The sequence below is a fragment of the Leopardus geoffroyi genome, chromosome E3 (assembly GCF_018350155.1).
Source record: "Leopardus geoffroyi isolate Oge1 chromosome E3, O.geoffroyi_Oge1_pat1.0, whole genome shotgun sequence".
NCBI classification, from domain to species: Eukaryota; Metazoa; Chordata; class Mammalia; order Carnivora; family Felidae; genus Leopardus; species Leopardus geoffroyi.
Window position 1 is genome coordinate 18517385 of NC_059340.1, and position 22825 is coordinate 18540209.

At 54.1% G+C, this 22825-nt stretch overlaps 4 protein-coding genes across 9 annotated transcripts; 2 read left to right on the forward strand and 2 right to left on the reverse strand.

Moving 5' to 3' along the window:
• Positions 1–38: 38 nt before the first annotated feature.
• On the reverse strand, positions 39–2328 carry MYLPF (myosin light chain, phosphorylatable, fast skeletal muscle). Its single transcript, XM_045461727.1, has 7 exons — positions 2199–2328; positions 1493–1588; positions 1169–1244; positions 866–970; positions 681–759; positions 326–374; positions 39–236 (listed from the first exon to the last, which is right to left on the reverse strand). The coding sequence occupies exons 1-7, from the start codon at positions 2199–2201 to the stop codon at positions 132–134; spliced, it is 513 nt and encodes a 170-aa protein (XP_045317683.1). The 5' UTR covers positions 2202–2328; the 3' UTR covers positions 39–131.
• A 3541-nt stretch (positions 2329–5869) lies between these two features.
• TBC1D10B (TBC1 domain family member 10B) lies at positions 5870–16846 on the forward strand. Its single transcript, XM_045461730.1, has 9 exons — positions 5870–7169; positions 10361–10460; positions 10756–10863; positions 10955–11061; positions 14021–14135; positions 14261–14326; positions 14546–14735; positions 15080–15234; positions 15322–16846. Exons 1-9 carry the CDS (start codon positions 6241–6243, stop codon positions 15964–15966), a joined length of 2415 nt encoding a protein of 804 aa, XP_045317686.1. The 5' UTR covers positions 5870–6240; the 3' UTR covers positions 15967–16846.
• Positions 16835–18521, reverse strand: LOC123589531 (sesquipedalian-1-like). 4 transcript variants are annotated; one of them, XM_045461737.1, is made up of 2 exons: positions 18417–18521; positions 16835–17661 (listed from the first exon to the last, which is right to left on the reverse strand). In XM_045461737.1, the coding sequence occupies exon 2, from the start codon at positions 17635–17637 to the stop codon at positions 17017–17019; it is 621 nt and encodes a 206-aa protein (XP_045317693.1). In that variant the 5' UTR covers positions 17638–17661; positions 18417–18521; the 3' UTR covers positions 16835–17016. The 4 variants fall into 4 exon arrangements, with proteins under 4 accessions (XP_045317693.1, XP_045317691.1, XP_045317690.1 ...); XM_045461735.1 differs by having other exon boundaries at positions 18333–18444; XM_045461734.1 differs by lacking the exon at positions 18417–18521 and adding an exon at positions 17977–18103.
• Positions 18522–18619: 98 nt separating this feature from the next.
• Positions 18620–21261, forward strand: CD2BP2 (CD2 cytoplasmic tail binding protein 2). 3 transcript variants are annotated; one of them, XM_045461731.1, is made up of 7 exons: positions 18620–18755; positions 19307–19410; positions 19652–19790; positions 19963–20120; positions 20233–20668; positions 20763–20869; positions 20938–21261. In XM_045461731.1, the coding sequence occupies exons 2-7, from the start codon at positions 19333–19335 to the stop codon at positions 21049–21051; spliced, it is 1032 nt and encodes a 343-aa protein (XP_045317687.1). In that variant the 5' UTR covers positions 18620–18755; positions 19307–19332; the 3' UTR covers positions 21052–21261. The 3 variants fall into 3 exon arrangements, with proteins under 3 accessions (XP_045317687.1, XP_045317688.1, XP_045317689.1); XM_045461732.1 differs by having other exon boundaries at positions 18621–18755; positions 20960–21261; XM_045461733.1 differs by having other exon boundaries at positions 18753–19212; positions 20960–21261.
• Positions 21262–22825: the final 1564 nt, after the last annotated feature.

Genomic DNA, 22825 nt, shown 5'->3' on the forward strand with positions numbered 1-22825 from the left:
GAGCCCCTCTCCCACAAATGCACCGAAGGCGCCGCAGCTAAGAAACAAAGACCAGTTGAGTTTTATTAGGAGTCGGGGTGGGGGGTCGGACTGGCAGGAGGCATTGGCCAGCAGAGGCCTAAGAGGGTCCCCTACTCCTGGTCCTTGGCGTCGCCATGCGTGATGACGTAGCAGATGTTCTTGTAGTCTACGTTGCCTCCCACGTCGGGGGGGAACGCTGCCCACATGTTCCTGATCTGGGGAAAGATTCAGGGGCGTCTTCTACCGGTTGCGTACGCTCCCCTCACCCCTCCCTCTGCGTCTCCCGGGCCCCTCCCCAACTCACCTCTTCCTGGGAGAAGCGGTCGCACTGCGTGGTAAGCAGCTCCTCCAGGCTGGAGAGAGGTGACATATGGGGAGTTGAGACTGGGCTTCGTGGTTCCTTTCCACTCCCTCCCACCTCATCCTTGTTGTCATTCCTGGTATCATCTTCAAAACCGAAGTCACTGTAGACCCCTCACTGGTCTCCCAGTCTGGCCTCCCTGCTTTTGCTCTTCCCCTCCCGAATGTGCTATCAAAATGTACTCCTATTGCCCATTTCCACAGTTCTAATTTTTCCCTTATTCCCTCCCTTATACCTAACCCTTGGTAAGAATTTAAGGAGGCTTTCTGTGTGTGAGCAGCTGGAGAGGGTCACTTACAACTGCTTCTTGATGGTGCCCTTCCCCTCATGATCCAGGACCTTGAAGGCTCCAGTGATCACGTCCTCAGGATCAGCACCTGCAGGGTCAGAGGGCATGTGAAGCGGAAGGGTCCCTGAACGGTCTGTCCTTGAAAGGTCTGGGGAGGAGCGGTTGGGGGCTTAGACCCAAGACACTTCATTCACCTTTAAGCTTCTCTCCAAACATGGTCAGGAAGACGGTGAAGTTGATGGGACCACTGGCTTCCTTCATCATGGCATCTAGCTCCTCATTCTTCACATTGAGGCGCCCTGGAGCAGGGTGGGGGGAGCTGGAGTGGGGTCCTGGGGCCAAGGGTTGATCCTTCCCATAATTTCAGATCATCCCACCCACTTTTTGCCTGGGCAGGCTGAGGCCCAAGGTGGGGCTAGCAGGGCTGAAACCCAAGGCTTCCACATTCCCAGTACGTCCTCAGTCTTGAGTCTTTATGGGTGGGATAAGGGGCTCACCCATGGCTGCGAAGGTGTCCCGCAGATCTTCCTTGTCGATAATGCCATCACGGTTCTGGTCGATTACCGTGAAGGCCTGCGCAAGGTAGGGGCAGGGAGGGGTTAGGTCCCTTATGGCCGGGCTTCAGCATCCCTATCCCAGGCAGATCAGATTCTGGCCCCCAGCCAGCTGTCTTCTTACATGCCAAGCAGGGAGGGGAGCAAGGAATTCTAAACCCTTCCCCTCCCCCCCCCAAACAGGTGCACATTCCAGGGAGGGGTATGAGGGGGGAGGAACAGCAGGGGGTGCCTTTGGTCAGCCTTCAGTCTCCCTTCTCCTCTCACCTCCTTGAACTCTTGGATCTGAGTCTGGTCGAACATGGAGAAGACATTGGAGCTTCCGCCCTCTGCTGCCGCCCTTCTCCTGGCCTTCTTGGGTGCCTGGGGGGTGAGGGATGGGCAAAGGGGTCTATGGGCCAATCCCTACTCCTCTCTGGAGGCAGTGGATTAGATTCAGGGTTCTTTGGGTCATTTTTCTAAAGCAACTGTTCTGGCTCTAGGCTTCCCCTTCCTTATGACCTCTGCTGAGGGGACTTGCTTAAATCTGTATCCCTAAATTCCTGTCCTTCATCCTACCCAACAAGTGGGACTTCTCAACAAGTCCCCTTCTCTGTGCCCTGAGCCTGTCTCCTCTGAGTCCCAGACTTGTTGTGTGACCTAATCTACTCATTCACCCTGTCTGAACCTCTACTTCCTCATTTATAAAATGGGAGTTGGACTTCTTGCCTGGCTGGTCCCAGAGGGTTTGGGGAAGAGGGAGTACAGAAAGGTGCAGAGGATGCTTTGAGAGGGACAGATCTGTGAGTGGAGAGTCTGGGCAGATTATCCTTGGTTGGGTCCTTTAGGCCATCATTCTGTACGATCCCCATTAGTAATGCCAAGAAAGGGAGGATTCATCTTTTTTTTCTCTTACTGGACTGGGAATCGGCTAAGTTCTTTTCAAAAGTGAAGCTGCCCTGAGGTCTGAGGGGTCTGGGGGATTCTCACTCACCATGTCTTCGGTCTCCTGGGGGCAAGGCAGTGGCTCTGGCTGGAAAGGAGCAGAGTCAGCCTGGGGCAGTCCCTCTGGGGTTATATAGTCCTGCCCCAGGGAGCCCTCAACATTCCAAGGTAACCTTAGCCCTTTCGGTGCCCACCCCAGATACCAAAATAGCCCAGCTGAGGGCCTCTCCTTTCTTGGAGGGCCAAGCAGCAGCTGGAGCCCAGGGAGGGAGGAGGGAGTGGGTCTTGGGATGCATGTCTCACTGGGACCTGGGCAGAAAGGGATGTTCTCTTTCCCAAAAGCGGGCTGGAATGTGCCAGAGTTCAGAGAGGACCCAATCTGAGGGACAGTACTGGGGGAGAGATGAACCAGGCCCCTGTACCCCTGAGTGGGTGGGTCCAGATTTATTTATTTACTTTTGAAACATTCCTTATTTTGAAATTAATTTTTTATGGTTTTACTTATTTTTTTTAATATATATATATATATATATATATATATATATATATATATATTTTATTTTTAAGTAATCTCTACACCCGATGTTGGGCTCAAATTTAACCCAGAGATCAAGAGTCGCATGCTCTACCAACTGAGCCAGCCAGGCACCCCTCCAGATTTAAACCCAGTAAAATTATTGAGCACTTACACGGTGCCAGGCACTGGGCTGTGCTTCATGGGTGCATTTTGGCAAGCACAATCCCTCAACTCCCATTGTGGAGTTCACAGTCAAGTGTATGTGTGCCTGTGGGGTAGTGGCAGAGTTGAAAGGGAGACAGCTGTCTGGGAAAGCTGAAGAATAGGAAAGTCTTCTCCCTCCCCTTCATGGTGGAGGGGAGGGTGTTTCAAGAAAAAAAACCGCCAAGCATAGAATGACCAGGGACTAGAGACTAGACAGAAAGCCTGCTCTGTGAGTTTGGGCTTCGTGCTTCAACTTCCTGGGTCTTGTTTCCACCCTCTATAAAATGGGTATTAATTCCCATCCCACAGAACTTGTGGATATGAACACCATTTGGGAACAGTTTAGTGAAATATAATCATTACAATGAATAGTTAGGCCCTGTCTTGGTGGACTTAGAGTCTAGCTGTGGAGACAGGATAAATGCAGACAATGATTCACAGCATTTGGTCAGGAGTACAGAAGTAGAGAGCATAGCAGCCGTGTCTGGGAGTATGGGGATGACTTTATGAAGGCCAGGAGAGGTGGGTCAGGTGGAAGTGGAGGGGCAGGTGTGCTAAGCAGAGAGCACAGACGGGCAAAGGCCTGGAGAAGTGAAAGATCAGGTTGCCAGAATGGTAATGGGGCTTGAGCAGAGGGTGCAAGGGGCTGGAGACCAGAGACTGGAGGGGCTTCAATGCCAGGCTGAGGGTTGAGAACTTGGGAGCCTTGGAAAGGTTTGAAACAGGAGAACATAATGGAATGTGAATCTGTAATCATTTCTTTGGGTCCTATTATGAAAGTTGGAACCGAGCGGAGGGGAGTCAAAGACCCCAAGAGGACTGCTACTTGGTCACCTCCGCCTGGGGGGCTGGGATGGCCAGTGGCCCCTTTCTCCATTCTGGGCAAGAACAAGTTTGGCTGACTGTATGACTTTGAGGTGACCTCTCCTGGGGAAATAGTGGCTGAGGAAACCCCAGGAGGCCACGATTGGCGAGGACACCCATCTCCTCCTTCATCTGCTTCCTTTAGGACCCAGTGTCCTGAGGAAGATGCCTCCTCCGTCTCCCTCCTCCAGCCTCATGCCAATGCCTCTAAGACATTTTCTTTTCTGGGCACTGGGGCCCAGCCACCTGTTGTCTCTAAGAAGAGAGAAGGAGCCACCCTAAACTTAGCAGCTGCCCTCGGCCTCCTGCACTGGCCCCTCCCTACTTCAGTGGACAGCTGTCTCACCTTATAAGGTTACCATGGGGGTCTAGGCCCAGGGAGGAGCCTTATTCCTGGATTCTGGGAGGGGAGGAAAACTCCAAAGAGGGGAAAAGGGAAAGTGCTCAGGTAACTTGGGCCAAATGAAAAGTGGGGAAGTTGAGGAGGAGATCAGGAGCTGTATATCTAATTCAGACACTGAATGAGAATACACAGGATCTGGGTCTGAGCTGGGAGTGAGTAGCCTAAGAGAACTCAGAAACCAAGGAGGACCTGAGCATTGGGAGCTAGGTCTGACTGAAATTTCAGGATGGTGGACTCTGTATGGAAATTTGGGCCCTCTAACCCTGAGGCTCAGAGGGATGTGGGTCAGAGAAAGGAGAGGCTTGTAAAGTCAGGGCTTTGTGTTTGTGGTCTAGGGTAGCAAGGGCGGGGGGGGGGTGCTCAGGAGATTGGGGTCTGGTTTCTTAGAAAATGAGGAGTACAGAGAGGTGTGGCAGTGAGGGGAGAGGAGTTGATGGGATAGGTCCTGGATACCCAAAAGAATAAGAATACAGATATGGGAGTTCCTGTTACTGGGAATTCATAGTTTGGGTCTAGGATGCCTACTAGAATGCTGGGGGGCGGCACTCAGAGGATGAGGTCCAAGGAATTAGAGCCCGGATTCTGGGGAGGAGCTCAGATAGCTGGGGAGCTAGGAGAAGGACTTAAGGGCTTGGGAGGATCTAGAGAAATGGGTCGCTTAGAGGATTTGGAGGCTCTGGTTATAGTCGCCTGGGCTTTGGAGTATTGACGTTGGCTGTGAGACCGAGATGAGAACTAGAGACGGAGTGGAGGTTGAGAGGACTTGATCAAGGCATTGGATCTGTGGTAGGGTCTCACAGACCACGAGAGTGAGGTGGCTCTGAAGCTGGATGGAGAAGGGGAGCCTAGGAGCGCTTGACTGGCTCAGTTGGTAGAGCATGCGACTCTTGATCTCGGGGTCGTGAGTTGAAGCCGCACGTTGGGTGTGGAGCCTACTTAAAAAAGAGAGACAGACAGAATGGGAGCCCAGAAAGGACTCAAACAAAGCAGCGCCATGCTCCTATTGGCTAAGGGCTGCAGTAATGTCCCTGGCCCCCGCCCCCTCACAGTGCTATCCCCAACTGTCACCCCCCTTCTGCGCTTGTCTCTGGTTGTCACCGATATCCCTGGGCTGGCACCGCCTGCTGGCAGCACCCCTACACTTTGGATGCTTCCATTGGCTGAGACAGCCGTCTATCTTCCTCCCAATTGCTTAAGCGAGGGAATGCGTTTATTGGCTGACAATGCAAATTAATTGCAAATTTGGCCCGCCCCCCCCCCCCCCCCCCCCGGCTGTCATTCTTTCGTGACCTTCTTGGGAGACTTTAAGAATTCCTCAGCCCTTCCTATTGACTGCGGAGGCCGTCTGTCACTGCCCAAATAGACACCACTGTCTGTCAACTTGCCCTCCACCTACTCGCCCTTTTCATTGGCTCCCTTTTTAGTATTCCTATTGGCCAGGCTAGCCTCTTCTCGCACAGCACCCGCCTCCTTCCGCGGTCATTCACTCTGTAGCCATTTTTATTGGCCAGGGCGTTCAGCCTCGCGCTTTTCTATTAGTTACTTCTTTCGTCCCACCTCCTCCTGCCTTCACCCCCCTTCTCATTGGTCTTCCAGCCCTTCTTCTTCTCCATTTCCTCTTTCCAAATTACCCAGCCCCTTCCCACCTCCAGCCCCACCCACCCTTCCAACGATTGGCAGAAACCCAGTTCCCTCTCTCCTATTATTCGCCCAAACACTCTGACGAGGAGGGAGAAAAAAAGGAGCGCGACGGCACTGCCCGCGCGCAGGCGTGAAACGCCGAAATGCTGGCCGCTTAGCCGGCACTGAGGCGTGTGCGCAGGCGCGAGGTCGGCCGCTCGCCCGGAGCAGGAGGGAGGGGGCGGCGGCGAGAGAGCGCCAGGGGTGAGAGGGCGCGAGCGAGACCCCGGCGCCTGGCGCCCCAGGACCCTTGCCACGCCTCCGCGCGCCCGGCGGCGGCCCGCGCGCCGCCCTCATCTGCGACGCGCGCCGGGCCGCGCCCTTCGCCTTCTCCTCTTCCTTGGCGGGCGGCGCGGAGCGGCCTGAGGGGCGGCGCCTTCTGCGTCCGCGCCGGCGGGGTGATGTGAGGGGTGGCCCGCGGCCATGGAGACGGGCCCGGCGCCCCTGGTGGCCCCGCCGCGCCGTCATGGCGCCCCCGCGGCCCCCTCGCCGCCGCCCCGCGGGTCCCGGGCCGGGCCTGTCGTGGTGGTGGCTCCGGGGCCGCCAGTGACCACGGCCACTTCGGCCCCCGTCACCCTGGTGGCCCCCGGGGAGGCGAAGCCCGCCTGGGTCCCGGGGCCCACCCAGACCTCGGCCCCGGCCTCGGCCGTCACAGGCAGCACAGTGGTGGTGCTGACTCTGGAGGCCTCATCCGAAGCCCCGAGGGCGCAAGTCTCCGCTGACCCAGACCCCCTGGTGCCCGCGGCAGTGGCAGGAGCCGAGATGTCCATGGCTTTGGGCCCGGGGACAGATTCTCCGAAGACGGAGGAGGCTAGAACCTCACCCGCCCCTGGACCAGGTACCCCCACCAGGACCCCTTCCAGAACAGTTCCTGGGGTTCTGACCGCCAAACCCCCGCTTGCCCCCAAGCCGGGAACCACAGCTGCCTCAGGAGTAATCGCGCGGGTTGCAGCAGTGACAGCAGGACAGGTGACAAGTGGACATGAAGCTGCAGCAGCAACATCAGCATCAACTGCACAGGCTCCAGAGGACCCCTCAGGGTCTGGCACAGGCCCTTCAGGAACTTGTGAGGCTCTGGTAACTGTCGTGACGGTCACCCCAGCTCCGGAGCCTGCTGAAAACTCTCAGGACCTAGGCTCCACGTCCAGCCTGGGACCTGGCATCTCTGGGCCTCGAGGGCAGGCCCCGGACACTCTGAGCTACTTGGACTCTGTAAGCCTCATGTCTGGGACCTTGGAGTCCTTGGCAGATGATGTGAGCTCCATGGGCTCAGACTCGGAGATAAATGGGCTGGCCCTTCGCAAGACGGACAAGTATGGCTTCCTTGGGGGCAGCCAGTATTCGGGCAGTCTGTGAGTACCCAGTGGGCACCCCGTGGGGCTTCAGGGAAGCAGAGGTTGGGGAGGAGGAAATGATACACCTTGCCCAGATCCTGGCAGCTCAGCCTCCTCCAAGGCTCCAGGGAAGCGGCTCCAGCAGGAGTGAGCTACTTGGTGATCCCTGTCATGCCTAGAGCATCCTGAGGTTTTGGTGGCACTTGCATGTTAGAGTTTTCAGGCCAGGTGTCAGGAGTTCTGGGTTTGAGCTTTGCGTTTAGTGTGTTGTGTGCCCTTGAGCTAGTGTTTTCCCTATTTCTGTGTCTCAGTTTCCATCTCTATATAGTGAAGGGTTGAATGAGGTGATACTTAAGGTCGTCCCAGCTCCTTGATGTGAAAAACTCCAGCTGTGGGTCAGATATTCTGGAGGGTTGGCTGGGCAGGGATTCTGGTAGAGATATTTGGTCCCTGAAAGGGAAGGAGTCTGGGAGGGATGCAGTCATCTTCCCTCCCCCATAGCCCTAGGTCTGATGGGATGATGAGCTGGGGGAGGCCTGGTCGGTAGAGGGGAGACCGTGAGGGTAAGGCTCCTCTGCGAAACAGAGAAGGGCAATCTTGTGTTTTTACTGAGGGAAGGGGTTGGGGGAGGCCTCTTCCCCATTTCCTCATCTCCCCAGCCAGGCTTACTCTTTCCTAGTTCCCTCCAGGGGCCTGAGTCACTCCTGATGTGGGGGTGTGATTGCCTCTGACTTCTTCCTTCCCTCTCTCTGGGAAGGATCCTGCCCATTGTTCACGTATCGCTTTAACCTGCTGGTCAGTTCAACCTACAGCATCACCTGAGCACCCAGGTGCCAGGCCCTGTGCTAGGTACTAGGGATAAAATAGTTGTTTCAAGGCACTCATTGTCAAAAGGAAGAAACAAATACTTAAACAATTGATGTCAATGTATTTTAGGTTTAGCCTAGAGATCTTCACAGGATTTTGTGAGTACTAGGGAAGGGACCTTTTGCCCACTCAGAATTCAACTGAGTCTGTTCCAAATCCTGAAGAATGAGTAGGATTTAGTCTAATCGTGTTATGTGTGTTGGGGTGGGGGGCACCTGCCTGGAGTTGGGGAAAACACTGTGGGAAGGTATTCTAGGTGTTTTATAATCCAACAAAAAACAGAAAACCTTTGATTGAGCACCAACATTCATGGTCCTAGGAAGGCAACTGAAGTTTGACCTTGGTGTTTTCCCATGCTGGAGGGATGCACTGTTGTACCCAATGTATAGGTGAAGAAACAGGAGTAGAGCAGTTGAGTGAATTGCCCCACTCACACCTGGATCTGTGTGACCAGTGGCTTTCTCCTCAATACTCTGCTGCCCTAAGGAACTTGGATTGAATTGGATTTCAGTGAGCCCCTCTTGTGTGCCAGGCACGTTGCTCGATTATGTTTCTCTGCTTTGTAATTTTGTCCCTCTAAAATCTATCTTCCATGCTGGAAGAACATACTTCTGAGGCCAGGCTGACTGGGGCACATGTTACCTTAAAAACTTATGGTAGCTCTCCCCTGGCCACAGGATAAAGTCCCATGTGCTTTATTCTGCAGATGGACTCCTTATTTTCTGCCTTTGCCAGTCTTTCTGGTCTTCTCTCCCACCACTTCTCACCATGCACTTAATACTGTGGTCCTGTTGAACTGATTGTAGTCTCTCCCCCTTCATACTCAGGCTGTTCCACCTGCCAGGAATGCCTTTCTCCTCCTCCTTGTCTTGGTATGTTCTACTCAGTCCCTCCTGGCTTATAATGAAGATGTCTCCTCCTCCAGGAAGCCTTTCCTGATATCCACTGCCCCTACTCCAGTCAGTGCCTCTCCTGTGCATTTTTGTTATTGCATTTCCCACACCACATTGCAGTTATCTCCCCTGCAAGCTTGTGACCTTCTTGAGGGCAGGAAAGATATTACCTAATTCTTCCTGATCCTTAGTAGGGTTTGGAACCAACTTATGATAGAAATTAATGAGCAATGATGGGCGCCTGGGTAGCTCAGTTGGTTAAGCGTCTGACTTTGGCTCAGGTCATGATCTTGAGGTTCGTGAGTTTGAGCCCTGTGTCAGGCTCTCTACTGACAGCTTGGAGCCTGGAGCCTGCTTCAGATTCTGTGTCTCCCTCTCTCTCTGCCCCTTCCCTGCTCACGCTCTGTCTCTCTCTCTCAAAAATACATAATAAATATTTTTAAAATATTAATGAGCAATGATTAAGTGGTTCTAAGACAAAAGAAACTAATAGTTAATGAGCCCATCCATTTGCCAGTCCTTTATATACAGCTTCTCAGTAGTTCTCTCATACCTTTGTGATGTAGATGGTGGCATCCCTTTTTGACAGATGAGGAAGAGATTCAGGTTATCACTTGCCAAGATTTCCCAATTTCTAATGGACAGAACTGGGATTTGAGCTCAGGTTGGTCTGGAAATTCAAGCGCTTTCTTCCATTCCACTCATTTCCTGGTACTGGCTCCTACAAGTAACTGTTTCAAGACTCCTGGGGTATCTTGAGTGTGAAGCTGTGACAGAACAATGGGCAAACAGTGCAAGGAAAACTTCATTTGCTTGAGAATCTCGGGTGACTTCAGGAAGGAGGTAGAGGGAATTGCAGGTGGCCCAGGGGATCTCAAGAGTCTGATAGGAGGAAACTCAGTTGCTTCTAAGGAGGCAGAGAAGTATATTTATATTTGTTCTGTATTCTGTTTTATGGATAACAATTGCTCTTACTGAGCACTTGCTATTATATAACCTCTCAAGTAGATCCTATTTTTTTCTCCACCTTACAAATGAGGAAATCGAGGCTTAGAGGAATTCTATGACTTGCCCAAGGTCACACAATGAGTAAGTGGTAAAGCTAGAACTTGGACCCAGGTCTAATGCAAAGTGTGGCTTTTAAATATTCTGTACCCTCTCCCCAAACTTGTATGTGCCATAAGCAGGATTTGAACACACCCAACATGTACAGAGATCCAATATGAGAACACCATCTCCTTCCAAGGGAGGAAGTCCTTTCAGTGTGGTGAACTAGGCCCTTCGATGGCTAAGTGGCCAGATATCCTGATATTTGGTAGCTCACAAAATGCTTTTACATCCAGTGTCTCATTTGAGCCTGGGGAGGTGGGTGGCTTGCTTCAGTTCCGCCAGCAATCCATGTTTTATACCACTGCTGTTGACCCTTTCCATGCTTTCTTCATCCTGCAGAGAGAGCTCCATTCCTGTAGATGTGGCTCGGCAGCGGGAACTCAAATGGCTGGAGATGTTCAGCAACTGGGATAAGTGGCTGTCACGGCGTTTCCAGAAGGTTTGGAAGGCTGACTGGTGGGCAGGGCAATGGACAAGTTGGGAGGGGGTTAGGGAGCGCTCATCTACTCCAGGGAAGCCATGATAGTATTTGTTCTCTAGACCACATTGGGGATGGGTGGTTCTTGGGCCTGGGGGGAGGAGTAGTTTTGAAGATAGAAGGCCAGGCCAGGTCCAGTGGAGTCAAGCCAATGAGATGTGGGAGGGCTGTCCCAGGAAGCCTGAGGACTGCTGGGGAAAGCCTGGAGGCCATGCCAGCCCCTGAAGCTGTCACCCTGCCTGCCACTCTGCCTTAGGTGAAGCTGCGCTGCCGGAAGGGGATCCCCTCCTCCCTTAGAGCCAAGGCCTGGCAGTACCTGTCCAATAGCAAGGAACTCCTGGAGCAGAACCCTGGCAAGTTTGAGGTGTGTCCAGGGTATGGGGACACGTGATACTGTGTGAAGGGTATCATCAGTCCCCCTAGATCCTGAGATAATCCCTGATGTCCCACTGCAGGAGCTGGAACGGGCTCCTGGGGACCCCAAGTGGCTGGATGTGATCGAGAAGGACCTGCACCGACAATTCCCTTTCCATGAGATGTTTGCCGCTCGAGGAGGGCATGGGTAAGATGGCCTGATCATGTGGGTCAGTCTGTAGAAGGCTCCAGGTGGATACAGGGCTGGGTTGAAAGCTGTTCTTGCCCTCCAGGGCTTCTAGGAAAGTGGTCCTTAATGTATTGAGTGTCAAGCCATATTGAGGGAACTGTCCTGGGAAGGAGATTCTGACTCAGGGCTGGGGGGTTGTTGGAGGGGAGATGGAGAAGCACAACAAGGACTTATTGAAGAGGTTGCATTTGAGTTGGGTTTTGAAGGTTAGATGGGAGCAGAGCCAGGGGCAGGTTTTTCCTGGCTGGGGGTTTATATAAGCTGTCTCTGGGATGTGGGGTTGAGTGGAGCTGAGGCTGGAAAAGCAGTTTCGGGTCAGATCACCAGAGGGCCTTAAAAATTGTTCCGAGGCACTTGTACTTTTGTTCTATATGCTAGACTTCCCCAAGATGTATATATGTCACTCCTTAGTAATATGCAAGATGGTATTAGGTGACTCTCAGATGCACATTTTTCATCAGTTGGTTCATCTTTTCAGCAAATATTTAACTGAACACCTGCTATCTGCCAGGAACTGGTCTAGTCACAGATGATAGCAGTTAACAAGACAAAAACTCCTGCCCTTATGGGGCTTATTACATTTTAGTGAGGATAGACAATAAGTAAATAAGACAAAGAAGGAAAGTATGTTGTATGTGAAAGGGTGGTAAGTATTAAAGAGGAGTTTAAAGCAAGAAAGGGGAATAGAGAATGTGAATGGAGATGTGGTTATAATGATCTGACTTGTGTTTTAAAAGGATCATTCTGGCTGCTGTGCTGAGAATAGTATAAGGAGACAAGGACGGAAGCAGAGAGACTTGTTAGAAGACTATTTCCATAATCCAGGAGAGAGAGTATGATAGATATATCAGAATGGCAGCCATGGAACTATGGGGAAAAGTGGTTGGGTTCTGTCTATATTTTGAAAGTAGAGCCAAAAGGATTTGCCAATAGATTAGATGTGGACTGTATGAGAGAGAGACAGAGAGAGAGAGAGAGAGAGATTGAGATTGAGATTGGAATTAAGGCCGACTCTGAAGGTTTTGGGCCTGAGAAACTAGACAAATGGAGTTGTTCATATATTGGTGTGGATGAGAAAAGGAGGTTAGAGGGGTATGTTAAGAGCTCAGTTTAGGAATGTGAAGTTTGAAATGCTAATTGGACATCCAGATGGAGATGTCAAGAAAGTTGGATGTACGACCTGTATAAGTCTGGAATTTGGGGAGAAGTTTAAACTGGAGGTAAGCTGGAGATTGAGAGTTATTGGCCTCTAGATGGGACTAAATTTCACCTGTGGGATTGGATGAGCTCATCAAGGCAGCAAGTGTAGTTACAAAAGGAAACTCAGAGAATGAGCCCTGCAGCTCTAACATTTCAAGAATGGGAAGATAAGAACGAACCAGCACAGGAAGGAGAAACTAGAGAGGTAGAAGGAGAACCAGGGCAGTGTGATTTCTGGAAGCAAATCGAAGAGGGGTTTTGGGACCAGTTGTATGGAATGCTGCTGATGGGTCAAGTAAAGTCAAGTCTGCAAATTGACCTCTGGACTCAGCACAGTAGAGGTCATTAGTGATCTTGATAAAGGCAGTTTGCACAGGGCAGTAGTGTAGAGCCTGACTGGAGAATGGGAGGAAAGAGATTAAAGACAGCAAGTCTGTATTCTGAAGTTTTGCTGACTAGGTAAAGAGAGAAATGATGTAATGTTTGGAGGGGAAGGGGGGTAGTCAAGAGACTTTTTTTGTAACATAGAGGAAATAACAGATACTGGTATGCCACTGGGAATGATCTAGTAGGGAGAGAAAAACTGATGATGCAGGAGAGGTGGGAGGCTTGCTGGAGTGATGGACTGTGTAGGTGAGAGGGGATGGGACGCAGTACCCAAGTGGAAAAGCTGTGTTTGGCCAGGACCACAGACAGTTCACCCACAGCAACAGGGAGAAAGCAGGGACACAGATGCAGGTAGGTGGGTAAAAATAGCATGGGAGCTCGTGGGAGTTACATGTTTAATAGGTATTAGGTAAAATAACTAGTACATCAAACCTGTCATTTCATGGATGCTATTGCTAAGTGGAGAAAAAATATTAAGTAAATAGTACTGGGGAGGTATGCAGGTAAAACACAAGATCACACTTCAATGACTGAATTTGGGGATGTAAGAGGTTATTACTTTTTACTTTTTTCTGGGTAAGAAATGAAAGTCTGAGCTACAGAATGGCTGTGGAGGTAGAGAGAAGGAACAGGCATGAATGAAACTCAACTTGTAGTGTTGATAAGACTTGATTAGCCATGGGGAGTGATGTAGGGCTCTCTTTTCCAACGTGGGGCTAAGTGAATGGAATTCTCAGACACAGCGATGGGCACCCTCAAGAGGACAGGTCTAGGGCAGAGATTTTACTCTTTGGGATACAGAGACACGAGAAAGTTCTGAGGCACAGCTGGCTTCTCAAGCCTTCACCAAGAACCAGGGCCCAATGGACATGCTGGCAGAGAACTGATGAAATCCACTGAGGCAGATAGGGCAGGCCCTGCTCTGGGGTGATCAAAGAATTCAGACAGTGCTACGGGAGGTCTGATGCTGTGGACAGTGGAAGCTTTCTTAAGAAGGTGACCTTGAAGGTCTATGGGGTGGTGGCAGATGAAGGATGGAGAGAGAGCACATCCTGTGCTGGGGAACGGGTAGGGAGCACATAGGATGTGGAGGCAAGGGTGGAAGGCTGGAGCCTGGAATGCTTTGATGATGGTCTCGGTCATTGGCTTAACCTTGATAGCAGTGCTAGGAAGGTCGGTGGAGGTGCGTGGTGGTGAACCTCTGAGGTTAATCTGGAACTGGATCTAGGAGGGGTCTGGGCTGGGGCTGGTTGTGGGGGGCAGGCTTAGTTTGGGGCAGAGAGCCCCCAACTCCTGTGATTGCCCTCATGGTCTTTCCCAATACCCACAGGCAACAGGACCTGTATCGAATCCTGAAGGCTTACACTATCTACCGGCCCGATGAGGGCTACTGCCAGGCCCAGGCCCCAGTGGCCGCCGTGCTGCTCATGCACATGCCTGCTGAGGTCAGCATACGCTGGTCCTGGTTGGGGAGGGACTGGGAGGACCTTGGCCTACAGTGGTGATGGGGGAGCTCTCTGCTCCCTGTTTCTCAGGCCCCTCCCTCCTTCCTTGTTCTCGCTCTTCTCAGCAAGCTTTTTGGTGCCTGGTGCAGATCTGTGACAAGTACCTCCCCGGTTACTACAGTGCAGGGCTGGTGAGTGTCTGGGGGCTGGGTGCACCCAAGGTTGTGACTTTCTCCTGAGGCTGCAGGGAGGTCCTTGTCCTGCCTCCTCCCTCTCCCCCGCCCCCCCCTTTTGTCCTTTTGTCCCTCTGCTCTGGGCCTCTCCCACTGAGGTGAGGATCCCCCACTAGGGACAGTCCTACCCCACGGGAGCCACAGTAGGCCTCTTCTCATGGCTCATCCCACTTCCAGGAGGCCATTCAGCTGGACGGAGAAATCTTTTTTGCGCTGTTGCGCCGGGCCTCCCCGCTGGCACACCGGCACCTGCGGCGGCAACGCATTGACCCCGTGCTCTACATGACAGAATGGTTCATGTGCATCTTTGCCCGCACCCTGCCCTGGGCTTCAGTGCTGCGTGTCTGGGATATGTTCTTCTGTGAAGGTACTTCTGTAGCCGTTCAGGCCATGAGGGGGCCGGGGTTTCCATGGTGGCTGCCAGAGAGTGGTCTGCTGCCCGAAGTTGCCTCTGGGACCTAGGCTTCCCTGTAAGCAGTCTGGGGGCTGGAGAAACTGGGGCCTAGTCTTGGCTCTGCTATCAGTCCAGAACCTACTGTTCCTCTCAGGAACTCGAAACCCATGGCAGCTCATTTCCCTTCGTGGGACCTCAGTTTCCTCATCTGTACGGTTGGCAGTAGACAGGGATGGGGCCTGTTGAGTCCCTTCTGACTGGGACACACTGAGGTCACAGCCCTGATCACCCGCGCTGTCTTCTTTCTGACCTTGCAGGCGTCAAGATCATCTTCCGCGTGGCCCTGGTGCTGCTGCGTCACACGTTGGGCTCAGTGGAGAAGCTGCGCTCCTGCCAAGGCATGTATGAGACCATGGAGCAGCTGCGCAACCTGCCCCAGCAGTGCATGCAGGAGGACTTCCTGGTGCACGAGGTAGGCCGTGGCCTTAGCACACCCACACCTGCTTCAGCCCATCCCCATCCTCACCTTCACTCCGGTACCCGTTTCTTCTCCATCTAGGTGACCAACCTCCCAGTGACAGAAGCACTGATTGAGCGAGAGAACACAGCCCAGCTCAAGAAGTGGCGAGAAACCCGGGGGGAGCTGCAGTATCAGCCCTCTCGGCGACTACATGGCTCCCGGGCCATCCATGAGGAGCGTCGGCGGCAGCAGCCACCCCTGGGCCCCTCCTCCAGCCTTCTCAGCCTCCCTGGCCTCAAGAGCCGAGGCTCCCGGGCAGCTGGAGGGGCCCCCTCCCCACCCCCTCCTGCCCGCAGGGCCAGTGCTGGGCCTGCCCCAGGACCTGTGGTCACCGCTGAGGGACTGCACCCATCCCTTCCTTCGCCTACCGGCAACAGCACCCCACTGGGTCCCACCAAGGAGACCCGGAGGCAGGAGAAGGAGCGGCAGAAACAGGAAAAGGAACGTGAGAAGGAGCGGCAGAAACAGGAGAAAGAACGGGAGAAGCAGGAGAAGGAGCGGCAGAAATGGGAAAAAGAGCAGGAGAAGGAGCAACAGAAGCAGGAGAAGGAACGGCAGAAGCAGGAAAAGAAGGCCCAAGGCAGGAAGCTCTCACTGCGTCGAAAGGCAGATGGACCCCCAGGCCCCCAGGATGGTGGGGACAGGTCCTCCGCATCTGAGGCCCGGCAGGATGCTTACTTCTGACCTCTGTCCCCGGGGCTGGACTGCATGGCCTCCCTTGTTTTCCCCTCAGTCAGGAGCAGGCCTGGCCTGGGGTGCTGCCCCGAGCTTCCTGGGCAGACTGTCCTTCTGGGGAAAGTGGTTTGATTTCCCATCTCCTTGCCAGCTGCTGATCCCTACACAGCTGGGACAGTGACAGTGCATGGGGCAGCTGCCTTTCCTCGGGGCAGGTGTGAACAAGTCTGGAGCCCCTTCACCTCCAGTTAGGTCCTGCTGGGGTCTCTGGCACTCCTGCCCCGATTTCCTTTGGGGTTCTTTCCCAGGTGCAGTCCTGATTGGCCTTTTGTCACCTCAGGGGTGACTTGGCAATGGGAATCAGCAGTTTTCAGATTCTTACACTCCAGTTGCTCCCCTTATCCAGGAGTGGAGCTGGGTTCCTTTTTCCCTTCTTCAGCCCTGCTGGTCTCCCCCACTTCCTGGCTGGGGGCCACGGCTCTCCTTGCTCTACTTCTGGACATCTCTGTTGTAATTATGTACAGAGCAGCTGGTCGGCCCAGGGTGGGGGTGCTTGCTCTGTCTTCTATCCTTTGGTTCTCCTTCCATAATGTTCTTGCACTCGTTTATTTAAGGGGACATGCACTGGCACAGGAAATGTCCCCCCTTTCCCCACCTAACCATTCTCCTTGTTCTCTTTCACCCACCGTCCTCTGTGTTCTCAGGCCTCTCCTGCTTTGTCTTACCAGGGCCCCTGCCTTCCACCTTGTTTCCCCTCCAGCCCCTATCTGGGTAAGGGGTCTTCCCCTGAGCTCCAGGGGGTGGAACCCAATGTTTACATTCTCTTGTCTCTGCTCCCACCCTGTGCGGCGCTTCGAGGAATCAGAAAAGAACCTGCTGTTGTACCTGGGCCTGTCTCCTGCCTTGTTATTTGATAAAGGGAGTTAGAATAAGAACTAGGTGGGGTGGGGGTGGGGAGGAAACAATGGAGCAGGCCAGGATCTGGGTGTCTGCTGAAGCACTCAGCTGGTCTTGGCAGGGAGGGACCTTTTGGCCTTTGGTCCATCTTTCAGTCACTCATCAACAACTGTTGAGCTCCTGCTCCCCCTTTGCCTGGGATCTGCTGCCTCTGTTGTCACTGGACTGGAGTCTTCCACGCACCACCTGCAGCACCCGGATCTCTTTCCCAAAGTGCTCGTGCAACTCCTGGAAGCTGGAGGGGGGACTGAGGGTGGCTAGGAAGCCACAGTCCTCTGGGGGTGAGCTGGGTTCTTGGCCAGCTGCCTGGCACAGCTCCCGGTACTGGGCCTCCAGTGGGGGTAGTAGCGCCACCAGCCGCCTCCAGCTCACCCCAGCCAGTGCCCACAGCCACGCTGCCAGCTCTCCCTGGTTTTCTGCTGCCAGCTTGTAGGTCCGCCCACCTTCTGTGCCCTCAACCCCGGGGGTCAAGATGGTAAAGGCATAGGGTTCTGTGGCCCCGAGGCGTGGCTCCACCTGGCAGTTTTCTAAGAGGATGAGGCCCAGGGGTGTGCGGTCTGCCTGGTGCTCCAGGTAGAAGAGGAGGTTTCCCCGGAGGACAAACCAGCGGCGTTGATAGCTGATATTTCGGGCTCCCTTCTTTAGCAAGATGCCCTCCCGGTCTGGAGCCTGTGTTCTGTATCCGTGGAAGAAACTGAGCACGGACTTTCGGTGCAGTTTCATGGTAGTTCAATCTGGGAGTTAACCCTGGGGGCAGGAGAGAGGAGGGGTGGTCTCCTTATTATCATGGGTACCCCATGCTGCCCTCCTGGGGCTCCAGTAGGTTCTTCCTGGGCATAGCCTTAGTCTCGTGGGATTCAGGACTGTCCTAAAGAGCTAGAGGTCTTGTCCCCACAGCACAGGGACTCATACCTACCCCCCATCCCCCCCCTTTAGCTCTCCCCCTTGGGCCAGCTTACAGATTCTGGGCTGGGGCCGCTGGGGCCCTACTTGCCAGCAGTGGGGCTTTATCCTGAGGCTGTGGTCTGAGAGAGAGGCATTGTTGCCTCTTTCCAGGCCTACCTGAGATCGGGGCACAAGAGGCTTCTAGCCTGGATTCTGGACACAGGAACCACTGTCACCTGTACGGTGATGGCTCTTCCCACCTCTGAAACCAGGAACTCAACCAGGGGACAGGCGTGGGGTAAATGACTTCCCCTGGGTCCTAAAGAGAGCTGGGTTCGGAAAGTACCCCCAAAGCCAGCTGGGGGCTCCAGGCGGGCCATCGTGGGAACTCGGTCTCTCCTCAGGGAGAAGAGCAAGGCCGCACCTCGGACTAGGAGAGGACAGAACTGGACGCTGACTGGGAAAGCAGGATTCCTATGGAGACGGTGAGGGGCACAAAGCCCTTGGCCAACCCTGGGGAAAGGTGACTCAACTCTGTAAAGGGAACCGGGCCGAAACCCACTGTCCCACTTCGCCCCTCCATGATGCTGGGCGCCCCTTTAAGTAGTGTGCTTCACTTTCTCCTCAGAGTCTCTAACTGCTGTAGGAGGGAATCTAAACCGCATCCGGCCATCCCTATCGTCTGATCAGGGTCTAGGCGTTCATTTGTGGCCTGTTCTCGCCGTTGTCGCCCCCAAACTGCTCACGTCACCCTGGGGAGGGCGGGGTTGTCTTCCCCGCTCTCGGCGTACTTCCGCCCGCATTGCCAGTTAGTCATCTAATCGGAGTGAAGCCACTTCCGGCCTTCTCTGGCGCCTTCCGCAGTTCTCTTCCGGGTGATGGCGCCCGGCGCCCCGGATGTAGCCCTGGTGAAAGTCTCTCTTTTTCTTCCCCCACGGCCTCCCGTGGATCCTGAGGTGAGCGCGAGCCGGTGGGGTTGCTCGAATCCCCGCGGCTCTGCCGCCTCTCTTTGTACACTTAGGCTTGTACACTTAGCCCGGGACAGTTGAGGGTCACTCCGCGGAGCTGGGAGTTCAGCGCGGGGCGGAGGGGGTGGCCAGGACGCCAGGTCCTGGGTCCTTCCAGGCCCCGCGGGCTCTGAGGGAGCTGGGGGTGGAGGAGAGGGTGTCAGCCCGCGGATCCCCGTCGCACCCAGGACTGCGGGGGCTAGGGATTGGGGGGGGGTATGTGGGGGAGCCTGCCTTTTTTCGTCAAGGGTGGGGTTGCCCGTGGGGAGCCCCTCTGCGCCACCGCCCCTCCGCCCCCGCTCCAGCAACTCTTTTGGATGCCGAACCAAGTCCGGGGGGCCTCCTGGCGGCCAGCTTCCCTTTCGGCCCCTCATTCTGTGCTCCCTCTCCTCCCGAGCTGGATCTAGTGCGTCCCGGGTGATTATTTGTTGTGCTGGGGCTCTTCCGCGGTGAGTAGCCTCGCCCACTTCCCTTAATCCGCATCCTTTCTCTCGGCTCAGCCCAGGGAAGGCTCTTCAGTCCAGTCATGCCAAAGAGGAAAGTGACCTTCCAAGGTGTGGGAGATGAGGATGATGAGGATGAAATCAGTGTTCCCAAGAAGAAGGTGAGGGGGCCAGACTCCTGCATTGTTAGGAGGAGTGAGGGGAGAGAAAGAACTAGAAGCCAGACGAGAAAGAAGGGGGCGGGGGGCAAAGAAAGCAGAGAGGGGGCTGGCTTTTCCATGTTCTCTGGGAAATGGGTTTGGAGAATTTCCAGTTGGGGAAGGTTTTGAAGAAAAATCTACCTGGAGTATTTTGAGGAATAGCCAGTAACCTGCGTCTCAACTTGCTGGCCCTTCCTCACAGCCAGTGGATCCTGTGGCTGGGGCAGGGGGTCCTGGGAGCCGCTTCAAAGGCAAACACTCTTTGGACAGTGATGAGGAGGATGATGATGAAGAGGAGGGGTCCAGCAAATATGATATCTTGGCCTCGGAGGATGTGGAAGGTGAGCTAAACCCAAGAATTGATTCTGCTGGAGGAACAGATAGAGCTTTTGGGGATGGGGGGGTGGCAAGGGCGCGCGCGCGTGCACGTGTGTGTGTGTGTGTGTGTGTGTGTGTGTGTGTGCGTGTGCGCGTGCGTGCACCCAGCACGGGATGCCTGTGTCTTTCATGCAGGTCAGGAAGCAGCCACGCTCCCCAGTGAGGGAGGTGTGCGGATCACACCCTTCAACCTGCAGGAGGAGATGGAGGAAGGCCACTTTGATGCTGATGGCAACTACTTCCTGAACCGGGATGCTCAGATCCGAGACAGCTGGCTAGACAACATTGACTGGGTGTGGCCCAGGGGCTGACGTGGTGGGGGCCTGGAGGCAGCCAGTGCTGGGCTTGGGCCCTGCTCACGGTTTGTAGGAGATAACCACCCCCACCCCTGTTTTCACATCACAGGTGAAAATCAGGGAGCGGCCACCTGATCAGCACCCACCGTCCGACTCAGAGGAAGAGGACAGCCTGGGCCAGACACCAATGAGTGCCCAAGCCCTTCTGGAGGGCCTTCTGGAGCTGCTGTTGCCAAGAGAGACCGTAGCTGGCGCACTGAGGCGTCTGGGGGCCAGAGGAGGAGGCAAAGGGGGCAGCAAAGGGGGTGGGCGGCCCAGTTCCCCCCAGCGCTTGGATCGGCTCTCTGGGTTGGCCGACCAGATGGTGGCCCGGGGCAACCTTGGCGTGTATCAGGAGACAAGGGAACGATTAGCCATGCGGCTGAAGGGGTTGGGGTCCCGGACCCAGGGACCCCCTGAGCCCACACCCCCTCCCTCTCTGGACATGTTTGCTGAAGAAGTGGCAGAGGGGGAGCTGGAGACCCCAACTCCTACGCAGAAGGGAGGTAAGACTGGAGGGCAGAGGAGGAGTGCTGGGGGCAGGGGCAGGGGCCGGGGCCAGGGAACTTGAGGCCCAGATGGCCTTGTCTGTTGTTTTAGAAGCAGAGTTGCCAGGAGATGGTCTGGTGGACGTGATGTGGGAATATAAGTGGGAGAACACAGGGGATGCTGAGCTGTATGGGCCCTTCACCAGCACCCAGATGCAGGTAAGCCCCTTTCTACTTCTTTCTGCCACTTCTCTCCTCCCCCACCGCCCATACCAGTCCTTTCCCAGCTCTTGCTCTCTTTTCCTGCAGACCTGGGTGAACGAAGGCTACTTCGCAGATGGTGTTTATTGCCGGAAGCTGGACCCTCCTGGTGGACAGTTCTACAACTCCAAACGCATTGACTTTGACCTCTATACCTGAGCCTGCTGAGGGCCCGGTTTGGTGGCCCTTTCTTTCCTGAACTCTCTGGAAGAGGCCCCAGCTGCCTCAGGCAGTGAGGACTTGAGGGGCCACTTTTCAGTCAATTTCCCTTTCCCAATAAAAGCCTTTGGTTACATATTAGGGCCTTGGCTGTGCTGATGGCCAGAAGCCAAGGACCCCTTTGGACTCGCCTCATGAGTGTTTTCTCATGAAGTTCCTTCTTGGGAATTTCTGGTTATTTGAACCACTTCACTTTTGTCACTCTGGGGCAGAACCAGGGCTGTCAGGTGGCCTCTGGAGTTTCCTCACCATCTAAAAATCCCTTTCACTCACATGCTGTCCTCCGGTATCCTCAGAGGGGACTCCTATTTTGCAGTTGTTAGGTCTTTGGCCTTCAGAACCTCAGAGTCTCTGTCTTTGTAGCCGGTGTAAGGTAGAGCACCAGAAGTGGAGATTTTAGGCCTTGGGGGTTGGGACATCTGTTTGGGGGGAGTAGGAAGCCTGGTATCCACTGACTCCACCGTATTAGGCTTCGTAGGGGAAGTGCATACTCAGTGTTGGCACTCGAAAGCCCCTTCAAGGCCACCTGGGCCAACCCCTGAACTGGCACAAAGAGGGCCAGTGCCTCCCTGGAGCTCACACAGCAAATCAGAGAGCTGGCCCAGCCCCAGTGGGTTTCTTTTCCCAGACCTTTCTTCGCACCCTTGAAGTCCTGTGAGGTTTACATTTCCTGAGCTCCCAGTGTGCGTGGGCTAGTGCGGTGAAGGAGCTGAGATAACTGGGTTAGTCCTCTTCCAGGAATTCAGATTCTGGGGGGTGTGGTTGGGAGGGAAACTGGTATAATTGTATTGTCTGGACCTAGCATCTCCCACCTCTCGCCAGTGCTGCCTTCTGCCTCTTTCTTGTACCAAACTAGGTTGAACCCTCCACTTTTCTACCTTGGTTGTCCATTGGAGTCTCAGAGGAGCTGTAAAATTACTCCTCAAATTCTAAATGAATTAGTCTAGATAGTGGCTCAGTGGGTGGGGCTTTTTGAAAGCTCCCAGGTGTTTTCCAACGTGTGGACAGGTGGAGAGCCACTGGGCATGACTCGGGACTGAGGTTACACCCGGAGAGGCCACTTCCCAGGTCCTGCTGTGGTGGCAGAGCTGAGCATGTGTGGCCAGGGTTCTGCTGGTCTGAAACAGGATTGCTGAGCACCAGGACCCCAGGTGGAAGGATCCAGGCTTGGAAGTAGGAAAGACGGCAGGTTGGGGATACTTGATGCTCTATGAGGCCTCCAACTTCTGTATTAAATTGGGTCCATGCCGGTGCCAGCCCAGACTTCGTGGTCACTGATTCCAAAATGCCTTCAGTTGTAAGAAGTGTTTATGTGTCATTAAGAAAACCCTGCCAATTGCATTTGTAAGATGTCCTTGATTAAAAGGTGCATCTGGATTTCAGAAGTGAAAAGCAATACAGCTGGTCACCTTTATAACCCCAATGACTGACTCATGGGAGGTGTTTACTGTTGGGTGAATAGATGAAAGCCAAGGGGGTGGTTCCCTTGGATGTACCACTGGCACCTCGGGCTCCACACATCCAGATGTCACCCCATCTACCCCTCACAGTGTCCTCCTGTGATCACCTTCCTGATGTCAGGCTGTGTAGGCAGAATAATGGTCCCCCGGCGATGTCCATGTCCTCAACAAAATCGGAATATGGGACCCTACGTGGCAAAAGAGACTTTGCAGATGTGATTAATGACTGAGGTGG